At 48.4% G+C, this 17,208-nt stretch overlaps 1 protein-coding gene and 1 pseudogene across 1 annotated transcript; both read left to right on the top strand.

Moving 5' to 3' along the window:
* The first annotated feature begins 3,917 nt into the window (after nt 1-3,917).
* On the top strand, nt 3,918-15,452 carry LOC101002128 (putative golgin subfamily A member 8F/8G). The gene is given in 18 exon segments (XM_031661785.1): nt 3,918-4,285; nt 5,950-6,069; nt 6,655-6,714; nt 6,898-6,978; nt 7,832-7,870; nt 8,120-8,167; nt 8,429-8,528; nt 9,457-9,644; nt 9,752-9,859; nt 10,054-10,141; nt 10,539-10,657; nt 11,021-11,089; nt 12,424-12,499; nt 12,932-13,023; nt 13,597-13,697; nt 13,780-13,880; nt 13,982-14,137; nt 14,223-15,452. Coding segments are annotated over 18 exon segments (1,776 nt in total). The 5' UTR covers nt 3,918-4,237; the 3' UTR covers nt 14,405-15,452.
* Nucleotides 11,587-12,411, top strand: LOC103881480 (annotated as a pseudogene).
* Nucleotides 15,453-17,208: the final 1,756 nt, after the last annotated feature.

Consider the following 17,208-nt stretch of genomic DNA (forward strand, 5'->3'; position numbering starts at 1 on the left):
GAATTTTAAATTACTCATGTAGCTCCTATATCCCTAACCAGTATGTTCGTGCTTACATGTTCTCTTCTCAATTTTACTGTGTGCTTGCTTTCTGAGTAATGGCACGTAGAAATTGTTTAAGCAGGAATACCCTCGAGATACCTTTTGTATGTTTCCTTTTTTCTTTATATTGCAGAAGAGCATTATGGCAGAACTTCACCTAAACAGGTGATTTTCTTATGATACTCAATTTTCACCCTCAATAGAGTGTTTTGATTATGTAAGCTAGATTTAAGCTAGATTCTCTTAAAGAAATTTTAGTGTGTGTTCTTTTTTTTTCATAGCCCCTACTTTAAAGAATGAAAAAGATCAACCAGTAAAATGAGATTGTACTTGGTGGTGAATCTATGCTAGGATCGGCATTAAGAGTGACCTTTATTTAAGGTTCTAACTTGCTCATGGCTGGGCAATTTAGAATGTCAGTTTGTTGGCTTTGCAGAGCTCTCGGAAAATGTCCAATTTTACTTTTCCCTATCTCCAGACATTTACCACTGATCTGCTGCTGTTGAGGCATACATTTTGTTAGGCCTTCTCAAATGGGAATCAGGAATGCTACTGTGTTCCAGAGATGTTTTGTTTCCGGTAGGGCTGAAGCAGTGCCTACTCAATAGAACCGGTCATCGTGCAAAGAAATGCCACCTGACTCAAAGGCAAAGCCAGAGTGTAGCTTGGAGCAAAGAAGGTACTTTTATTAAGAATTTTATATAAACCATAAGATATATTTTATCTTACTTTGTGTGCCTTCTTGTTACCTTAATTCTTTTTGAGAGGATTCATTTCATTTTCATTTGGTTTGCTTTCTTCTTGTTACAAAGACGATCTGTAGAAAATATAGAAGTAGACCGGGTGCGGTGGCTCAAGCCTGTAATCCCAGCACTTTGGGAAGCCGAGACGGGCGGATCACGAGGTCAGGAGATCGAGACCATCCTGGCTAACACGGTGAAATCCCGTCTCTGCTAAAAAATACAAAAAACTAGCTGGGCGAGGTGGCAGGCGCCTGTAGTCCCAGCTACACGGGAGTTTGAGGCAGGAGAATGGCGTAAACCTGGGAGGCGGAGCTTACAGGGAGCTGAGATCTGGCCGCTGCACTCCAGCCCCGGTGACAGAGCAAGACTCCGTCTCAAAAAAAAAAAAAAGAAAATATAGAAGTACAGGAAAATTAAAGATACTAACTGATAATCACTTAATGATTTAGTATCTGCTTGTTTAGTCTTTGTTATATTTACTGTAGACAAACATATCTACAGTTGTAAATTTATTATTGGTATGTATACCCTAGTAAGTTAAAAGTTATATGTACTTTGAAGTTTTGCAAAGTTGAGTTCATATTATAGAATTAATTCCTGATGAACTTTTATGTGCTAGGCACTAGTCTTTTTATTTATTTATTTATTTATTTATTTATTTTTTACTTTTTTCCCCCCTCTGTGCCTATGCTTACCAAGTCTTTTTAATTTTTACTTTTTATTTACTCTTTCAATCCTCTTAAGAACTTAAAAAGAGGGTATTACTAATATCTGCATCTTGTGGATGAGGTAACTCAAGGTCGGTAACTTATCCAAGGTCACAGGTGGCAGAGCAAGGATTAAAACCAGACAGTCTGGCTGCCCAAGGCCCAACCGAGAGGAGCTGAGAGCCTGCACGGGGCAGAAGGATGTTGTTCAGGCTGGTTTTCGGTTCAGTTAACATGAAACGCAGGCTGTAACCTTCATTCCAGCACATTACCGAGAAAGCCTTCCAAAGCCATAGGATTTTTACCATGAGCATGACTTTTAGCAAGAGTTTGTGGTTTAAAGGCCACATGGTGCTCTAACAAGCTTCCGTTCACGCTTATGGAGGGACTGGTAGTTGAGCTAAATAGTGAAATCCTGGAGCACACAGCCTTTAGGGCAGGTTCTGACCTATTTCTGTGGTGAGGAAAGACACCTGTCTTTCCTTGCTGCCCACAGCCTCCAGTTATTCACCTTCAGATTTTAATCTTCTGTGATCACATTCAGATGAGAGATCTGTTTTGTTTTTTCCAGGGTAGGAGGAAGTGAGTCACCAACAATACTAAGCAGTCTAGTCTTCTGTGTATAAATGAGCAAGGTTGGGCAGCCAAATTTGAGAACCTTGTGTAATTCTGAGATTCTCCAAGAGAATTCAAGAGAATGTCAGGATTACGCTTGGTGGTAAAGTGGGCTTATGTTAGTTGTCTCCACAGCTCTCATCAAAAGCAGACACAGATACTTTCTGTAGGAAATTATCTCTAACTTAAGCCCGTAGTATCCCTGAAGATTAAGAGCAGGCAACTAGGAATTCAGTGAAATCATAGCATTCAAGTAGTCAACCCAACATACTTGAGAATGATCAGAAACAATGAATCATATGTTTCCCAAAGACTATAGGTTTTGGAATGATCAGATACAGAACACAGACTTCAAATATTAGAATTGTGAGAAAATAGTTACACGTGAAATCTAATATATGTAAAAAAAAATTCACTCATAAAATTGAGGAAGCAGTAAGACCACCAGGAGTGATGAGGAAGATCTGAAAAGAAAATGGAAGAAACAGAACTTACAGAAATAAAATATATAGCTGGGTAGGGTGGCTCACACCTGTAATCCCAGCCCTTTTTGGGAGGCTGAGGTGGGAGCATGGCATGAGCCCAGGAGTTGGAGACAAGCCTGGGCAACAGGGTGAGAACTTGTTTCTACAAAAAATACCTCACCATCACCAAAAAAAAAAAAAAGAAAAGAAAAATTAGCTGGGTGTGGGGCACCTGCCTATAGTCCCAGCTACTCAGGAGGCTGAGGTGGAGGATCACTTGAGTTCAGGAGGCTGTGACTGCAGGTTTGTGCCACTGCAGTCCAGCCTGGGTGACAGAGTGAGACTCTGTCCCAGAATAAAATGAAATAAAGAAGTAAAAAATGTAATTGTTGAAATAAGAAATTCAGTGGATGGATTAGACACCAGAAGAAATAATTCATTGGTTAGGCAATTCTCTCCAAAAAGTATGTTAGTATGTTACACAGAGAGACTTGAGAAGAGATGATTGAGCAGAAGTTGGTGGGGTTGAAGGGGAGAGGGAGATCAGAATAAGGTCTAAAATAAGTCTTAGTGGAATCCCAGGAGGAGATATTAAAATTTTATTAGAAAGTGAGAGAAATAGAAGTTATTTTTTTGTTTTGTTTTTTTGAGACAGAGTCTCTCTTTGTAGCCCGGGCTGCCGTGCAGTGGTGCGATCTTGGCTCACAGAAAGCTCTGGCCTCCTGTAAACACCATTCTCCCACCTCTGCCTCCCAAGTAGCTGGGACTACAGGTGCCTGTCACCCCACCCTCATTAATTTTCTGTATTTTTAATAGAGACAGGATTTCACCATGTTAGCCAGGACTGGTCTCCCATTTCCCTGACCTCGCGTGATCCACCCACACAGTCCGGAAGTGCTGGGATTACAGGCGTGGAACCACTGCACTCCAGTACAAAAGCTTTGTGGCTTTTACAGATATTAGACTTCTTTCTTGTTTAAGAAAAAAAAAATCGAATAAGAACATAAGAGAATAAACAAATGTTTTCCAAAAAAGAGAAATCATTGTGATTATCTCATTTTCTATTGAATGTTGGATAATATAGTCTGCTTCATTAACCATCAAGCATGCTATAGATTTTCCATTTTTATAGGCTCTGTATCTCAGTTAATACTGGTAATTTTTGTACTGTATTTGAAGATGGTAAATACAAACCAAAATCAAAGACGTTGCATAGAAGCTGGATAATGAAGACAGCTCTGGAGGAACACATACATACACACAGACACACAAGGTGGCAAAGTATACACACATTTTAAAAAAAAAAGTTTTGTGCTTTTTAAAACAAAAGTCGCCCCTTCCCTCTCCCAGATTGGGCGGCCCCTTCCCTCTCTCAGAGTGGGTGGGGACAGTGGTTGCATGGGCAGCTTTCCTTGTGAGCCACAGGTCCCTCTGGACACATTGCTGCCTGCTGCCTGGCCACGCCCCAATTCCCTTTCATCTTTCTAATTGACCAATGGGCTTGGAGCATTAAGGCCACGCCCCTTTTCTGCATTCTACTGGAGCCCTGGTTACGCCTCCTCTGGTTCAGTCGCTCAGCTGCCTGGTAGGTGACTGGAGGCGTTGATCAGTGCTCGCTGGGATTTTGCTGACGTGGCCCCAATCAAGCTTCCCTTCCCACCCTACGATGGCAGAAGAAACTCGACAGAGTAAACTGGCCTTAGCCAAGAGAAAGGTAAAAATGCACCAGGTCATAGCCCCCCAACCCAGCCACAGATCCCCTCTGACGACAAGACCACTACCAGAGTCCATATCACTCCTGAGGCACACCAAACTGGGCCCCCCAACCCCGGCACCTCTGGGCTCCCCCCACCAAAGTCTTGTCAATCAGCCCTGCCCCTTCAGCAAGAAGCCCAGTCCCTGCCCTCACCAATCACCCCACGGTGACTTTGGGTGTGTGACTACTGGGGCTTCCCACTCCATCACTGGGCTCTCACCTCCTGCCTACCCAAACTTGACCTCCCTGGGTTCTTTGGGCTCACGTTAACAAGCACCTGGATCCCCCAGCCCTAGGCCCCACCCTCGCCAGTTGTCCATGGGTGACTTTGGGCTGGTGATTCCTGGGGCTCCCTACTGTAGACTCTGTCCTCCCCTCCTGCTGCCTCAAGGTCAAACTCCCTGGGCTCTTTGTGCTGGTGTCTGCAAGGACCTGGGTCCCAACCCTGTGTTTCCCTCCCCCATAGTGGAGTGGGACTCGACATTGCGCTGATGTGCCCCCTGTACCCCCAACCAGGAGGGAGTGGAATGGCAACCACTAACTGCCACACATACTGGAAGACTGTACTGATCTTATGACCCAGTCCTGCTGTCACCCCATTTCTTGTTCCTCCACAGCACAAATTTGCAGCCAAGGGGAATGGAGACTATGGGGATTCAGCTGCATTTCCAGGCCGCCTCACCTCAACATAGACACAGGGGAAAAAGCCTACACTTCCTGCGAGCTCAAAACGCTGGACAGTATCTCTGGGTGCATGGCGGGAGAATGGGTTTGGTTGGTTTTCTCCCAGGCTTCTACTCTCTCTTTCCAGAGAGATTTTAACATTTTTTCTGAGTTCTCCACTTACATTCTACTCTCCATGGTTCTGGGGACCAGACTGCCCTTCAGTCAGTGGTCTCTGAAGTGAGATTTGCTCATCTTTCTGTGGAATGAGGATCTTGGGAAACTGAACTTGATGTGTGCCTGAATTTTCTCTCAAGCACATTCTCGGCCCTGTGGAACTTTGAGTGCCACGGATAAATATTGAAGGGACATCTTTCTGAAGCTACCAGTTTCATTCTCTTTGGAGATCAGGAGAAAAAACATTAATGTAATTAGGGATGACAGTCACATAGGCTTCTTGAGAGTATACCAGATTCTCTCTGAAATGAGGCTTGAGCTATCCCTCTTCTGATGAATTCCTTGTGATTTGTCAGAAAGGCTGCTCTGCCATGAGGACACAGTGATATAAGCAAAGTTTGAGAGGTACTGGTGCACTTTTGATACTAACAGATGTGTGAGGATGTATAACTCTTAAACCATGCAGTTCCTGCTCTACTCTATCGTTTACTTTTCTAACTCTACCTCTGGTTTTATCCCTGGGCATGATTCTTGCAAAACCCCAGAGCTTGGAGTCAGAAGACTGAGTTTCAAAGTTCCAGTATCACCTTTTTATTTTTCTTTTTTTCCTAGCCATTATATCAATCCCTCTCAGTCACTAAATGATGGTGACAACACCTTGTACAGTTGTTGGCATCATTAAATCAGATGGTGTATAAGAGCATTTTGTTAAAACTGTAAGATGGGATGTGGCTGTAGGGGCTGATAGTTCTCATGAGGATTACTGCTCTTCTTTCCCACAGTTAAAAGAATATTGGCAGAGAAACAGCCCTGGTGGTCCAGCAGGAGTGAAGAAGAACAGGAAAACAAATGGCAGTGTCCCTGAGACAGCCACTTCTGCTGGTTGCCACTCACCTGAGGATGTGAGTCTTGGCTGACCAGGCTCCTGGGGACAGGGGGCCTAAGGGGCAGTAGAGGGTAATTGTTAAGATTGTGGATAGACTGTTGGGTACTGGTTAAGAATTCTGGGTTTGAATCCTGCCTCTCTGTCTGCTAGGGATATAATTTAGGGCAAGTTGCTTGAGCTCTTTGGGCCTCTCTTTGCACATCTGTATAATACAGGCGATATTATTGTTTGACTTTCATTTGTAAGGTTTAAATGAGATTTGTTACTGTTTTATGTTAATCCCTACTACATGGCCTACTGTAAACACCCGGGACACCAGGATATGGTCATTGCTGTTTGATTTTCCTCATCCCCAGTCTCAAGGGGAAGCCAGGACAATGAGAACAGCCACTTGCCATCAGGAGTCACTGAAAGGGCCCCAGGGTGGGATGGTGGGGAGATAAGAACCATGAGAGAAGTTGGCACAAAGGAGTTACAGGAGGAATGGTCTAAGATAGGCAGAAAAGAAAGTTGTGCCAGTTGATGGGGGAAGAAAGGAAGTCAGAGGGCTTAGACACTGAGAGGGACAGAACATCTCCATGTGCACTCTCATCTCTTGTAGTCAGCAACAGATATCAACGGAGAGGGCCCTACGTCATCTGCACCCCTCAAGGATCTGGAGGTAAGAGGCTCTGGGTGGAGGGGCAGTGACCCTGCAGGTCAATCCTCCAACCTCCTCCCACAGCAGGGACTGGGTGCCCCTCTGCCAGCTGAGACAGCCCACACACACCCCAGCCCTAATGATTGTTCTCTCTACCTCTCCCCCGACTCCTCCTCCACCTCCTCCTCTCTGCATGTGCCTCAGAGCCCATCCCAAGAACTAGCAGCTGCCCTGGACTCGAGGTCCATCAAAATCAGTCAACTGAAGAACACCATCAAATCTTTGGTAAGAGTCCAGTGGGGTCCCCTGATTCCAGGCTGACAATCCTGGGCTCCAGTTTCCTCTTGGGACCCTGAAGAAAGGGACTGGGGGCCCCTGGTGCCAAGGGCAAATAGGGAGCTGGGGCACCCAGACCTCACCTGGAGGGACCCCAGAGCACGCACCATGGCTGTTCTTTTGCTGCCCTCTTTGCCGACTGTCTCCTCGCCACACACCCCTGCTCAAGTCCTTGCTACACACGCCCTGGGGTTGTTGCCTCTCGGGGAAGTGCGAGCCTGACTGGTTGTCAGGGGCCCCGTATTTCTGCCGTGACTCAGTCCCTAATTTGCTCTTTGATTCTGGACAAGCCGCCTCTCCTTTCTGGACTCACGTTTCCAGAGGAGGTAGTGAGTATCAAAGGTGTCTGTTAGCTCTGAGAGTCCGAGATTTAAAGGCCACCTAGAATGGAAACCTCAGGGCCAAGGGCTGCTGTCTGTCCTTTTCCATCCTATATATACTGTGAAGAGCCGTACCTGGCCCGTACGTGCTCAGTCAATGTTTATTGAATGAACGCACTTTTCTAAATCACAAGCGGGCAGGAGGGGGGCCTTTCTCCAACTCCATCTCTAGAGGATTGTGTTCCTGTCCTCTCAAGAGATTCCACATTCAGACTTTGAGTTCTGTGGCTGTGGGTGAAAACCAACAAAGACCCAAATCCTCTGTCCTTGGGAGCTTGAGGAGACTTGACCAGTTTGTGTTCCCGTTGGGTCTGAGAACTTTGCCTTTAAAATCCATTCCTGGCCCCTGCCTACCGCTTCCTGGCCTGGGGAATAGAGTTGAGGGGCCACCCTCCATCACCTTAATTTGACTCTCCCCACAGAAACAACAGAAGAAACAAGTGGAACATCAGCTGGAAGAAGTAACGATTTCTTTCTTTCCTACATGACTGCTGGGGTTTGGGGGCACTCAGACGTAGATGCCCTGTCCTCATCTCACCCACTCCCAGCCTGGGGAAGAAGGCTCACTCCTTCAGATTCCACTCCCATCCCCACAGGGCTCCCTGATAACCTGGTCCTCATGGGTGGGCCTGTCCTGGGGCCAGGTATCTCTGGGGCATGTTCTGCTGGCCTCCCGCCTCCTGGTAAGAGCTCTGTCTCCCTTCCTGTAGGAAAAGAAGGCAAACAATGAGACACAGAAAGCCTAAAAGGAGCCGGAGGTGAGTGAGGGGTGTGAAGGTTTCTCCTGGCCCCTCCGGGAATTTCTTCCTCTCTTCCAGCACTGCTTGGCTTTTCTCCCAAAGGTTCAATCCAGACATTGAACGCATAGAAAGGGTAGAAACTATAACGGACTCATCGCATCTAAACGCTTCAGATACTTTGAAGGTGTGGAATCTGCTTCTGTCATCCTTCAGCCTGGCACTTTGACAGGTCTTTAGGGGAGTCCTTGGGACCCGACCCCAAGCAACTCTCCTTTACAGAAGAGTCCAAGATCTGATTACTGCAACATTCATTGCAGCCAGAACGAGAGTTACAGCTGCCCCGCGGTTCGCTGTCACCACACAGAAGAAGGAGGACAGGGTGAGTCTGAATTCGACCTGGCCCCTCGAGCCTGGCTTCGCAGATGGAGGAGTGATTTTAAAGGTCCCTTCTGCAGGATGGATGTCCTTGTGAAGGCGGCATGGCCATGTCTCACTGCTTTTGTGTCTGGTTGTTAGAGGCAGCCTGGGGCTGAGTCAGCTGTGGGTGAGCTAGGTGGGGGAGCTTGTGTACTGACACTCCTAGAGCTTGGAGGCCAAGTGCCTGCCCTGCCCTTACCTGGCTGTGGTCTTGGCCAAGTCCTAGGTGGGGTATTGGGTACTTGTACTGTGAAGGTACAGAAGAGTACCTTTAGTATGTTACCATTTCTGTAGAGAGAGGAAACCTGTGTGTGTGTGTGTGTGTGTGTGTGTGTGTACATATTATGATAATATACAGAAAACATGTCTGCAAGGGTTCATAAAAAAAACTCAGGAGAGAGCCACAGGGCGGCTGGGAGATACTTCCCTTCTGTACCTTCTGAGTTTTGGACTATACGAATGTGTCATCCTTTCAAAAAGTAAACAAAAGAATAATTGTCGCCTTCCTATCTGTGCCCCCATCCCCAGCAAGAAAAATGGGCTTAGAGAATCGGATAGACCTGGGTGTTCAAATCCCAACTCTGCCTAAGTGATCTTAGGCAAGCGCTTAACCTCAAATACTTCATGATTTTTCATCTACACAATAGAGGGAATCATAGTAACTGTCTCCTATGGTGGTTGTGAGGAGTAAATGGGATTGCTAGCGTGGTGCCTGGTGAAGCACTCCGTAAAGGTTCAGACAGTGCTAGTAATAACAATAGCAATATTATCTGATCTCTCTGGGCCTCTGTTAGCCAGCTGTAAATTCGATCTCTTTCCCTGTCCCTTCCAACTTTACTGAGTTCTTTTAAAAACCAGACCATGGGCTTGGAAATGCCTTGATCTTTACTGACCGAGTTGTATATTGAGCCTAGCCCTAGCCCTTTTAAGGGGCACTGTGTGGAATGGCCCGGGCTCCCCAGGTGGAAACTTCTCACTCTTCACCATCCAGTTCTCAAGCCGCAGTCAAGCACTTATTGAGTGGCAGTTAGAGCAGTCCACACAGGAGAAGGCACGGCTGAAAGCACAGCTGACCCAGGTGAGGTTTTGCAGAGGGAGAGATGTGGAAGGAAAATGATCCCAAGTGGCCAGGAGCAGGTGAGGACCAGTGACAGCCCTTCCTAACTTCTGTGCCCATTCTTGCAGATGAAGGATTCACTTAAACAAGCCCATCTAGAAAGAGATGAATATGCTCAACATCTAAAAGGAGAGAGGGCCCAGTGGCAGCAGAGGATGAGAAAAATGTGGCAGGAGGTGAGGTCTGACCGTTCAGCCCCGCCACCTTAGATAGGTCACTGGATCTTTCTGGGCATCTGTAACATGGGAATATACAGCCAGATGTGGTCATGGGTCTGGGCTTTGTGGAGGTGGGGGCAGAGAGGGAGATGGCAGCCTGTCCAGCCACCAGCCCCTCTCTCTAGGGCGCTTTTCCCCTGTGCTTTGGGCAGGTTTGCACCTTGAAGAAAGAGAAGAAGGATGATACACATCGGGTGGAGGAGCTGAAGAGGAGCTTGTCCAAACTCAAAAACCAGATGGGTAAGATGGGGCTGGTGTTACCTGGGAGCAGGCCTGGCATCAGAGGGCTGTGGAGGGGCTTAGAATGCCCCAGGGAGGTGGGTGGATGGAAGGGCTTTGAGGCAGAGGGAAAGAGGTCTGTGCCGGGAGACAGCAAATCTTGTCATCTCCATGAGCCTCAGTGTCCCCATCAGCAAAGGGGGCCCATTGTCAGCCACTCACAGTGCTCTCCATCTGAAAGTGGTTTGGAAGATTGGCTGCCATCCGGGTGCGAGGAATCATTAGCAGTGAGGCCAAGTTTGGGGAGCCTGAGAGGAGCTGTGCACCAAGAGGAGGGTTTTTTTGTTGTTGTTGTTTGATTTGTTTTGTTTTTGTTTTTGAGAATCCAGAGGCCCTTATTATCTGCTTCCTTTCTCAGCTAAACCCCTGCCCCCGGAGCCCCCAGCAGTGCCCCCTGAGGAGGAGCTGCAGCACCTGAGGAAGGAACTAGAGAGGGTGTCAGCAGAGCTCCAGGCCCACGTGGAAAACCATCAACACGTAAGTCTCCTGAACCAGACACAAAAGGAGAGGCTTGGGAGGCAGGAGGAGAGGCTTCAGCAGCTGGCCGAGCCACAGAGCGGTGTCGAGGAGCTGGTGCGTTGCGCCCCCTGTGGAGCCTGTCCTCCTCCCTAGCCCTCCAGGCCTTTGTTTCCCCACCTGTAAAATGGGGCAGTGTAGCCCTCACGTGAAATGTTACTTCTAAAGGCACCTGTGAGCCAGAGCCCTGCTCTGGTGGCTGTGGGAGAGAGGGGATGATTTTTCTAACATGCCTCCACCCTTCCCGGTGCCATGGGAGGCAGACACCGAGATCTAGGGTCTCCAGCTGCAGTGGGTGGCTGCTGATTCCTTCTCTCTGTCCAGAACAATGAGAACAAGAGCGCACTGCACTTGGAGCAGCAAGTGGAGGAGCTACAGGAGAAGCTGGATGAGGTGAAGGAGACAGTAACCTCTGCCCCATCCAAGAAGGGCTGGGAGGCGGGCACCAGCCTCTGGGGAGGGGTGTGCCAGGCCAGAGGCAGCTGCAGCCTGGGGGCAGGTTACCCCAGCACCCTCCAGGGCAGTCTTGTGACTATTTCTTCCTTCCTGCCTTCTGACTTTTAGAGGTGGGTAGCCCTGGGCTCCTCCCAGGTCTGGAAATCGTCATCTCAGCTAGAGGCATGGAGCCCCCAGTCATAGGGGAAGAGACAGTGGGATAAGAGGCTCCTTATGCCAGGCACGGTGGCTCAGGCCTATAATCCCAGCACTTTGGGAGGCTGAGGCAGGAGAATCACTTGAGGTCGGGAGTTTGAGATCAGCCTGGCCAACATGGTAACATCTCTACTAAAATTACAAAAACAAACAAACAAAACGGGCATGGTGGTGCATGCCTGTAATCCCACCTACTCAGGAGGCTGAGGCATGAGAATCTCTTGAGCCCAGGAGGTGGAGGTTGCAGTGAGCTGAGATTGCACCACTGCACTCTAGCCTAGGCCACAGAGTGACACTCTGTCTCAAAACAAAAAGGCTCCTTATGTTACAACTGGATTCCAGCCTTGGTTCCACTGGTCACCATTCAAGTACTTTGCATCTCTAAGTTTCTGTTTCTTTAACTTTAAAAGAAAGTTAGCATTTTCCTTACAGTGGTGCTGTGGATTAAATGAGATAATACACGGAAAGCACTAGGCCTGTAGCACACTTAGCAGATGGCAGCTGGCTCCCACTGCTTTTCCAGCAGTCTGTGGCCTACAGTTTAAATGGTGAGAAGAGGGTATGAGATTTGAGCCTGGGGAAGGAGGCATAGGGTTCTAGGAAAGGGAGGCAGTCACTTAGGCCTGGAGTAAGGGGCGAGGGTCCTGGGCAGGTGACAGAGCCCCACAGTGCCCTGGAGACCCTATTAATGGGCCCAGAATCTGGAAGCCAGCCACCACGTGCCGTCACACCCACGGTCTTCTTGCAGGTGGAGCTGAAGAGCCAAGAGGCTCAGAGTCTGCAGCAGCAGCCAGACCATTACCTGGGTCACCTGCAGCAGTCCGTGGCCATCTATCAGCAGCAGGTGGCCACCTATCAGCAGCTGACCTCTGAGAAGGAGGCGCTGCACAGGCAGTTACTGCAGCAGACCCAGCTAATGAACCAGCTGCAGCAGCAGGAAGCTTGGGGCAAAGCGGTGGCCGAGATGGCCCGCCAAAAGTTGCAGGAGACCCAGGGGAGGGAGCTGCTGAGGATGGGGCTGTGAGGGGGACGACCTGGCAAACTCCGTGCCTTCTCACTCTTTCCTGGCCCCTTAGGAGCGCCTGGAAGCTTCCAGCCAGCAGAGCCAGCAGCTGAATGCCCCATTGAACCTCACGGCTCTCCCTGGGGAAGGTACGGGAGACGCTCAGAGAAAGAGGAGAGAGCCCCAGGAGGAAGGGGGGACTGTTAGCAGTGTAGGATTGAGGAGTTGGAAGAGACCTTTAGAACAGCTGGTCATTATGCTGACCAGGTGCCTGCACTAAGTTCAGCACCAATATGGCGACCTCCTGGGAGCAGGGGGGGCCACCAAGTTGCCTAAGGATGGCTGAACTGGCCCAGGTCAGAAACGGAGCAGGTCAGAACTCCCAAACCGACCGGTAGTGGGACTGTGCCTGGGCGGTATAGCAAGATCTTGGTTCTTAAAAGTAAAAATAAAGAACAGCAGCTCATTCCTCTCTGGGGAGGGATTGGCTCAGGGTTACACAGTGAGGGTGGAGGCAGAGGTGGGCCCACAGTACCTGCCTTGTTGGGTTGTCTGAGGACACCTCTGGCCACCCCCTACAGGAGATGGAGGAGGACATCTGGACAGTGAGGAGGAGGAGGGTCCTCGGCCCATGCCAAGTGTCCCAGAGGACCTGGAGAGCTGGGAGGCCATGGTGAGCCTGACTCCCCCTGCACCCATTTTGCCACCTTCCTCTGTGGTCCCTGCAAGACCCCTTTATGCTCTTATTTTCCCTGCCTTCTGATTTCTCTGTGCCCTCATCCCTTCCGGGAGCCAGTGGTCAGACCCCATTTCCCCTGTGACCAAAAAGGTGCACTCTCTGGGGCCCCAAGGGAAGGGGTGGCACTCCACCCCTCTGCCCTGTTTCTTCTGTGTATGCCCCTATAAGAATGCTCACGTCTTGCCCTCAGGTGGCATTTTTCAAATCCGCTGGAGCCAGTGCCCAGGAGGAACAGGCACGGTTATGAGAGCGGGTGACAGAGCAGAGGGTGTGCTGCCAGCACCTGGCTTACCCGGTGGCCTCGGCCCAGAAGGAGCCAGAGGCAGCGGTCCCAGCCCCAGGGACTGGGGGCGAGTCTGTGAGTGGGGAGACCCACCGGGGCCTGCAGGAAGTCATGGAGAAGCTGGCCCATGCCAGGACTCCCCTCCAGCTTCTCCATGACTTATTTGAAAATGCCACCTGAGGGCAGGTTGCTGCCGAGATGTGACCCCATTATTTTGGCTCCAGAGCGGCTTTATGGACCACCGGGAGGAGATGGCGGACCTGAGTGAGCTGGTGGAGAAACCCGAACTTCCATTCATCGAATACTGGGGAGAGAGATGCCATCAGTGAGTGGGAGGCCAGGGCAGGGCAGGGAGAGCTGCAGGGCCTTCGGAGGGGCCCCAGCATCTGAGCCCTGTCCTCCCACAGGAATGTTCATCAGCTTCTAACAGAGGCAGGCGGCTGTGCCGAGGATGCAGCAATGGGAGGAGGACATCATCAGGCTGGTCCAGCACAGGGAGGAGATGAAGGTAGGGTGTGCAACATCTCTGAGAGGGTGGGGGTGGGCGTGGGGGTGGGCGTGAGGGTGGGCGGCGGCAGCGGTGTGACAGCTGAGCACCCCTCCCTCCAGGTGAAGCTGCTGGCGCTGCAGGAGATGCTGTTACGGCTTGTGCCGACCACAACAACGAGCTCAGCAAACTCCTGACCTCTTCCCAGAACCCAGCTCATGAGCCCGGTCCAGGAGCCCCAGCCCCCCAGGAGCTTAGGGCTGCCAACCAGCATGGTGGTGAGTAGAGCCCTCAGGCGGGGCGGGCAGGCGGAGCAGGGGGCACTGGCGCTGCACTCAGATCCCCGCCTCCCTCTCTCCAAAGATCTTTGTGAGGTGAGCCTCACCGACAGCGCCGAGACTGGGCAAGGAGAGGCCAAGGAGGGGTCTCCCAACGACAACCCTACTGCACAATCCATCGTTCAGGACCAGCAGGAGCACCCAGCCTTGGGCAGCAACCTCTGCGTGCCATTCTTTTGCTGGGCTTGGCTGCGGAGAAGGAGATAAACATCACCATCATCAAAGAGCTGGTCAAGACATTTTTTAAAAAGAAACAAAGTTATGGGGTTAATCTACACAATTCATTTACTTCATTTGAATGTTAGAGCCACTCTTATTTGTGTTTCTAATTTATAGTTTAAGTTTATTTGTAAAAAGTTAAAAAAGAGTGGGTCTCTGTGGCCTTCACTGAGGTTCACTCTGGCATCCTTTAGCATTTTTCTTTTTTAATTTCATAATTGTAGGTCATTAGCATGCATATCGAGTTTGCCCTTACGTGGTGGGAGTTCAAAATGGACTTAAAGTCCTGTTCTTGCCTTTTATTTTCTGAACTTGCCACTTTTGCATTCTTTGAGTTCAGTTTAAAGACAGTTACTTTAAGTCCATTTTAAAACCTCGGGCTAGAAATCGGACCACTGTTAATTAGCCATATTATTTGGTCTAATGTTTTTTCTTTATCTTCTGAAACTGGGTTTATCTAATACATGGATAAATTATTTCAAAGGTACTTTTATCATTGAAATAACTTCACTTTTACCCTGATAAACATCAGTGACTAGGCATGACCTTCAGATAGTGTTTAGCATCTGTGACCAATCTGACCATACTGTGTTCATCAGGTGCCGATGGGTTAAATCACACGCTGGCGTATTTCAGCTGAATGTCCGTCTGGAAAATAAATTTACTGTGTTAACTGAAATTCCACTCTTTGTGTAGGTATTTGGCATATATTTAAGAAACAGCTAAAAAGAATGGAAATCGTAGGACAATAACTTAAGTCTTTCTTCAAAGTGCACGCAGTCTTTTGCGATACCTCATTCAGCCAAGTATTTGTGCTCTTCCTCATTCAGTGTAAGGCAGCTTTCGATTTGCTTAGAAGGCAACATTGGAAGGTTAGAGTTCATCAGAAACATAGAATTTTACAATGTGATTTCAACTGAATAAATTTGAATTTCTGTAGGAAGAATCAAAACACCTATTTAAAGATTGCAATATATAGTAATCATTTTTAAAGTATTTGATTAAACCTGATAGGTTTTCCAGAAATGAAAAAAAACAAAATGAGCTCTAAAACCAAAGCTGACTTTTAGGAATTTGAAAATGTAAATCAGCCCTATCCATAATTTAGTTAGTCTAAAATCTTATCTTAAAGAGTCATTTTTAAAACAATATAACTATTAAAAAATGTAACTGCTATCTTAATGTTCTGAAATAAGTTAAAACATTTTAAAATATGAACACTGTAGTTTAAAAGAAGCAAATGTTGGGAAGGAAAAGCAAAGAAAGAAATGCCAATTCCAGCCCAAAGCTTTATTTGTCAAGTTTTCTTAGAATGAATTTTACCAATTTATGAATTCCTGTAAACAGAATGTATAAGGAAATACTGAAAGACCTTTGCCTAAAGTGGCATTATTGACTGCTGGTGTGATGCTACTGTAATGTAATAAATGATTTAATTGTTGCAAAGTGCTGTTTTTTCCTTAAAATTTTATTTTGCGTGTCTTGAAAACTATGATATTAAAGGTATTGATACTGTGCAAATGCTGGGCATGCTTGGCATGAGATAATCTTTCATTTTTATAAAATTGTAATATAACTATGCAGGTGTTTATTAAAAGAACACAAAACAAAATGTTATGGGATTAAAGTTATGGGGTGAAAAAGTTATGGGATAAAAAAGTAAAAAAGTTGTGGCAAAAAAGGAGAAAAAAGTTTTATGGGAAGTTACTAAAAAAAACTTACGAAAAAGAAGTTATGGGATTTTAAAGTCATGGGACAAAAATGAAAATTAAAAGCAGGCCCCTGACAGCAAGCCCTGGAGAGGCAGGGCCGGAGTCTCCACCGCCACCGTGTCCCTGCCACCGCTTACAGTCACCCCTTTACAATTAGGGTAGCAAGACAAGACCTCTGTCTAATGCGGAAAGACAAACAGACCCTTTGCCACCTTGACCAGGGCTGAGTCCTTACATTTCTGGATGACGATGATTGTTATTTAAGAGCCAGAGGCTGGTGGAGTTGGTTTGTTTGGAGGAGGCCTGATGGCCTTTCTCTCACCATAGCAACTTCTCCCTCAGTGGGGCTCCCAGCTTCTTATTCAGAGAGGTAGCTGAGGCAGGACAGTGGGGCTAACTGTGGACCAGGCAAGGGCACGGGCTGCTGGGGTGACCCCCCTTCCCTGGTGTACTTATTCTGTCTGTGTAACGTTTTGTATATTCCAGCGGGTAGGGCCGCCCCTGTATCGGACCTAGTGGAGGTTGGAACTGACATACGGGGAGGAGGTTCTAATAATTATTTGTGGCTGGGAAACTTATTTATTGCTAGCATAGTACAGAGGAAGGAGGCGGGGATGGGGTCGTGGCTCCGTAGTGATGCGACTCCTGTTTATTTTGCTTTTTATTTTGGAATAAACCGATTTAGCCATACTCCTCGGCCTGGTGTGTTCCCGTTTCCCTCACTGGGTCCTGGAGTTTGTGCCACCGAAGGAGGAGCCCCAGAGTGTCTTGAGCATGTCCAGCTAGGCTGTTGGGGACCTTCCAGGCCTGTTACCTGTATGCTGCCTGGTGGCGCCTGGGGGATTCCACGGGGACTGCCATGGTGCCTATGGGGTGCAGTCCGGCCCTGACAGCCAACAGGCTCAGAAGCCTGATCTAGCGGTGGCCGGGAAGACAGGTACCAGCACCTAAGGGCACTGACTTCCACCCAGCCCAGGCGCCTTCCATTCCGTCCCCGTGCCTCCCTCTCCTGTCTGCACCTGGTGGCCTCTTTTGTCTGTCCCTCCAGAGTGCCGGCTGCCCCGCAGGCTCCCTCCAGGC

This window comes from Papio anubis, unplaced genomic scaffold (genome assembly GCF_008728515.1).
Source record: "Papio anubis isolate 15944 unplaced genomic scaffold, Panubis1.0 scaffold249, whole genome shotgun sequence".
NCBI lineage: Eukaryota > Metazoa > Chordata > Mammalia > Primates > Cercopithecidae > Papio > Papio anubis.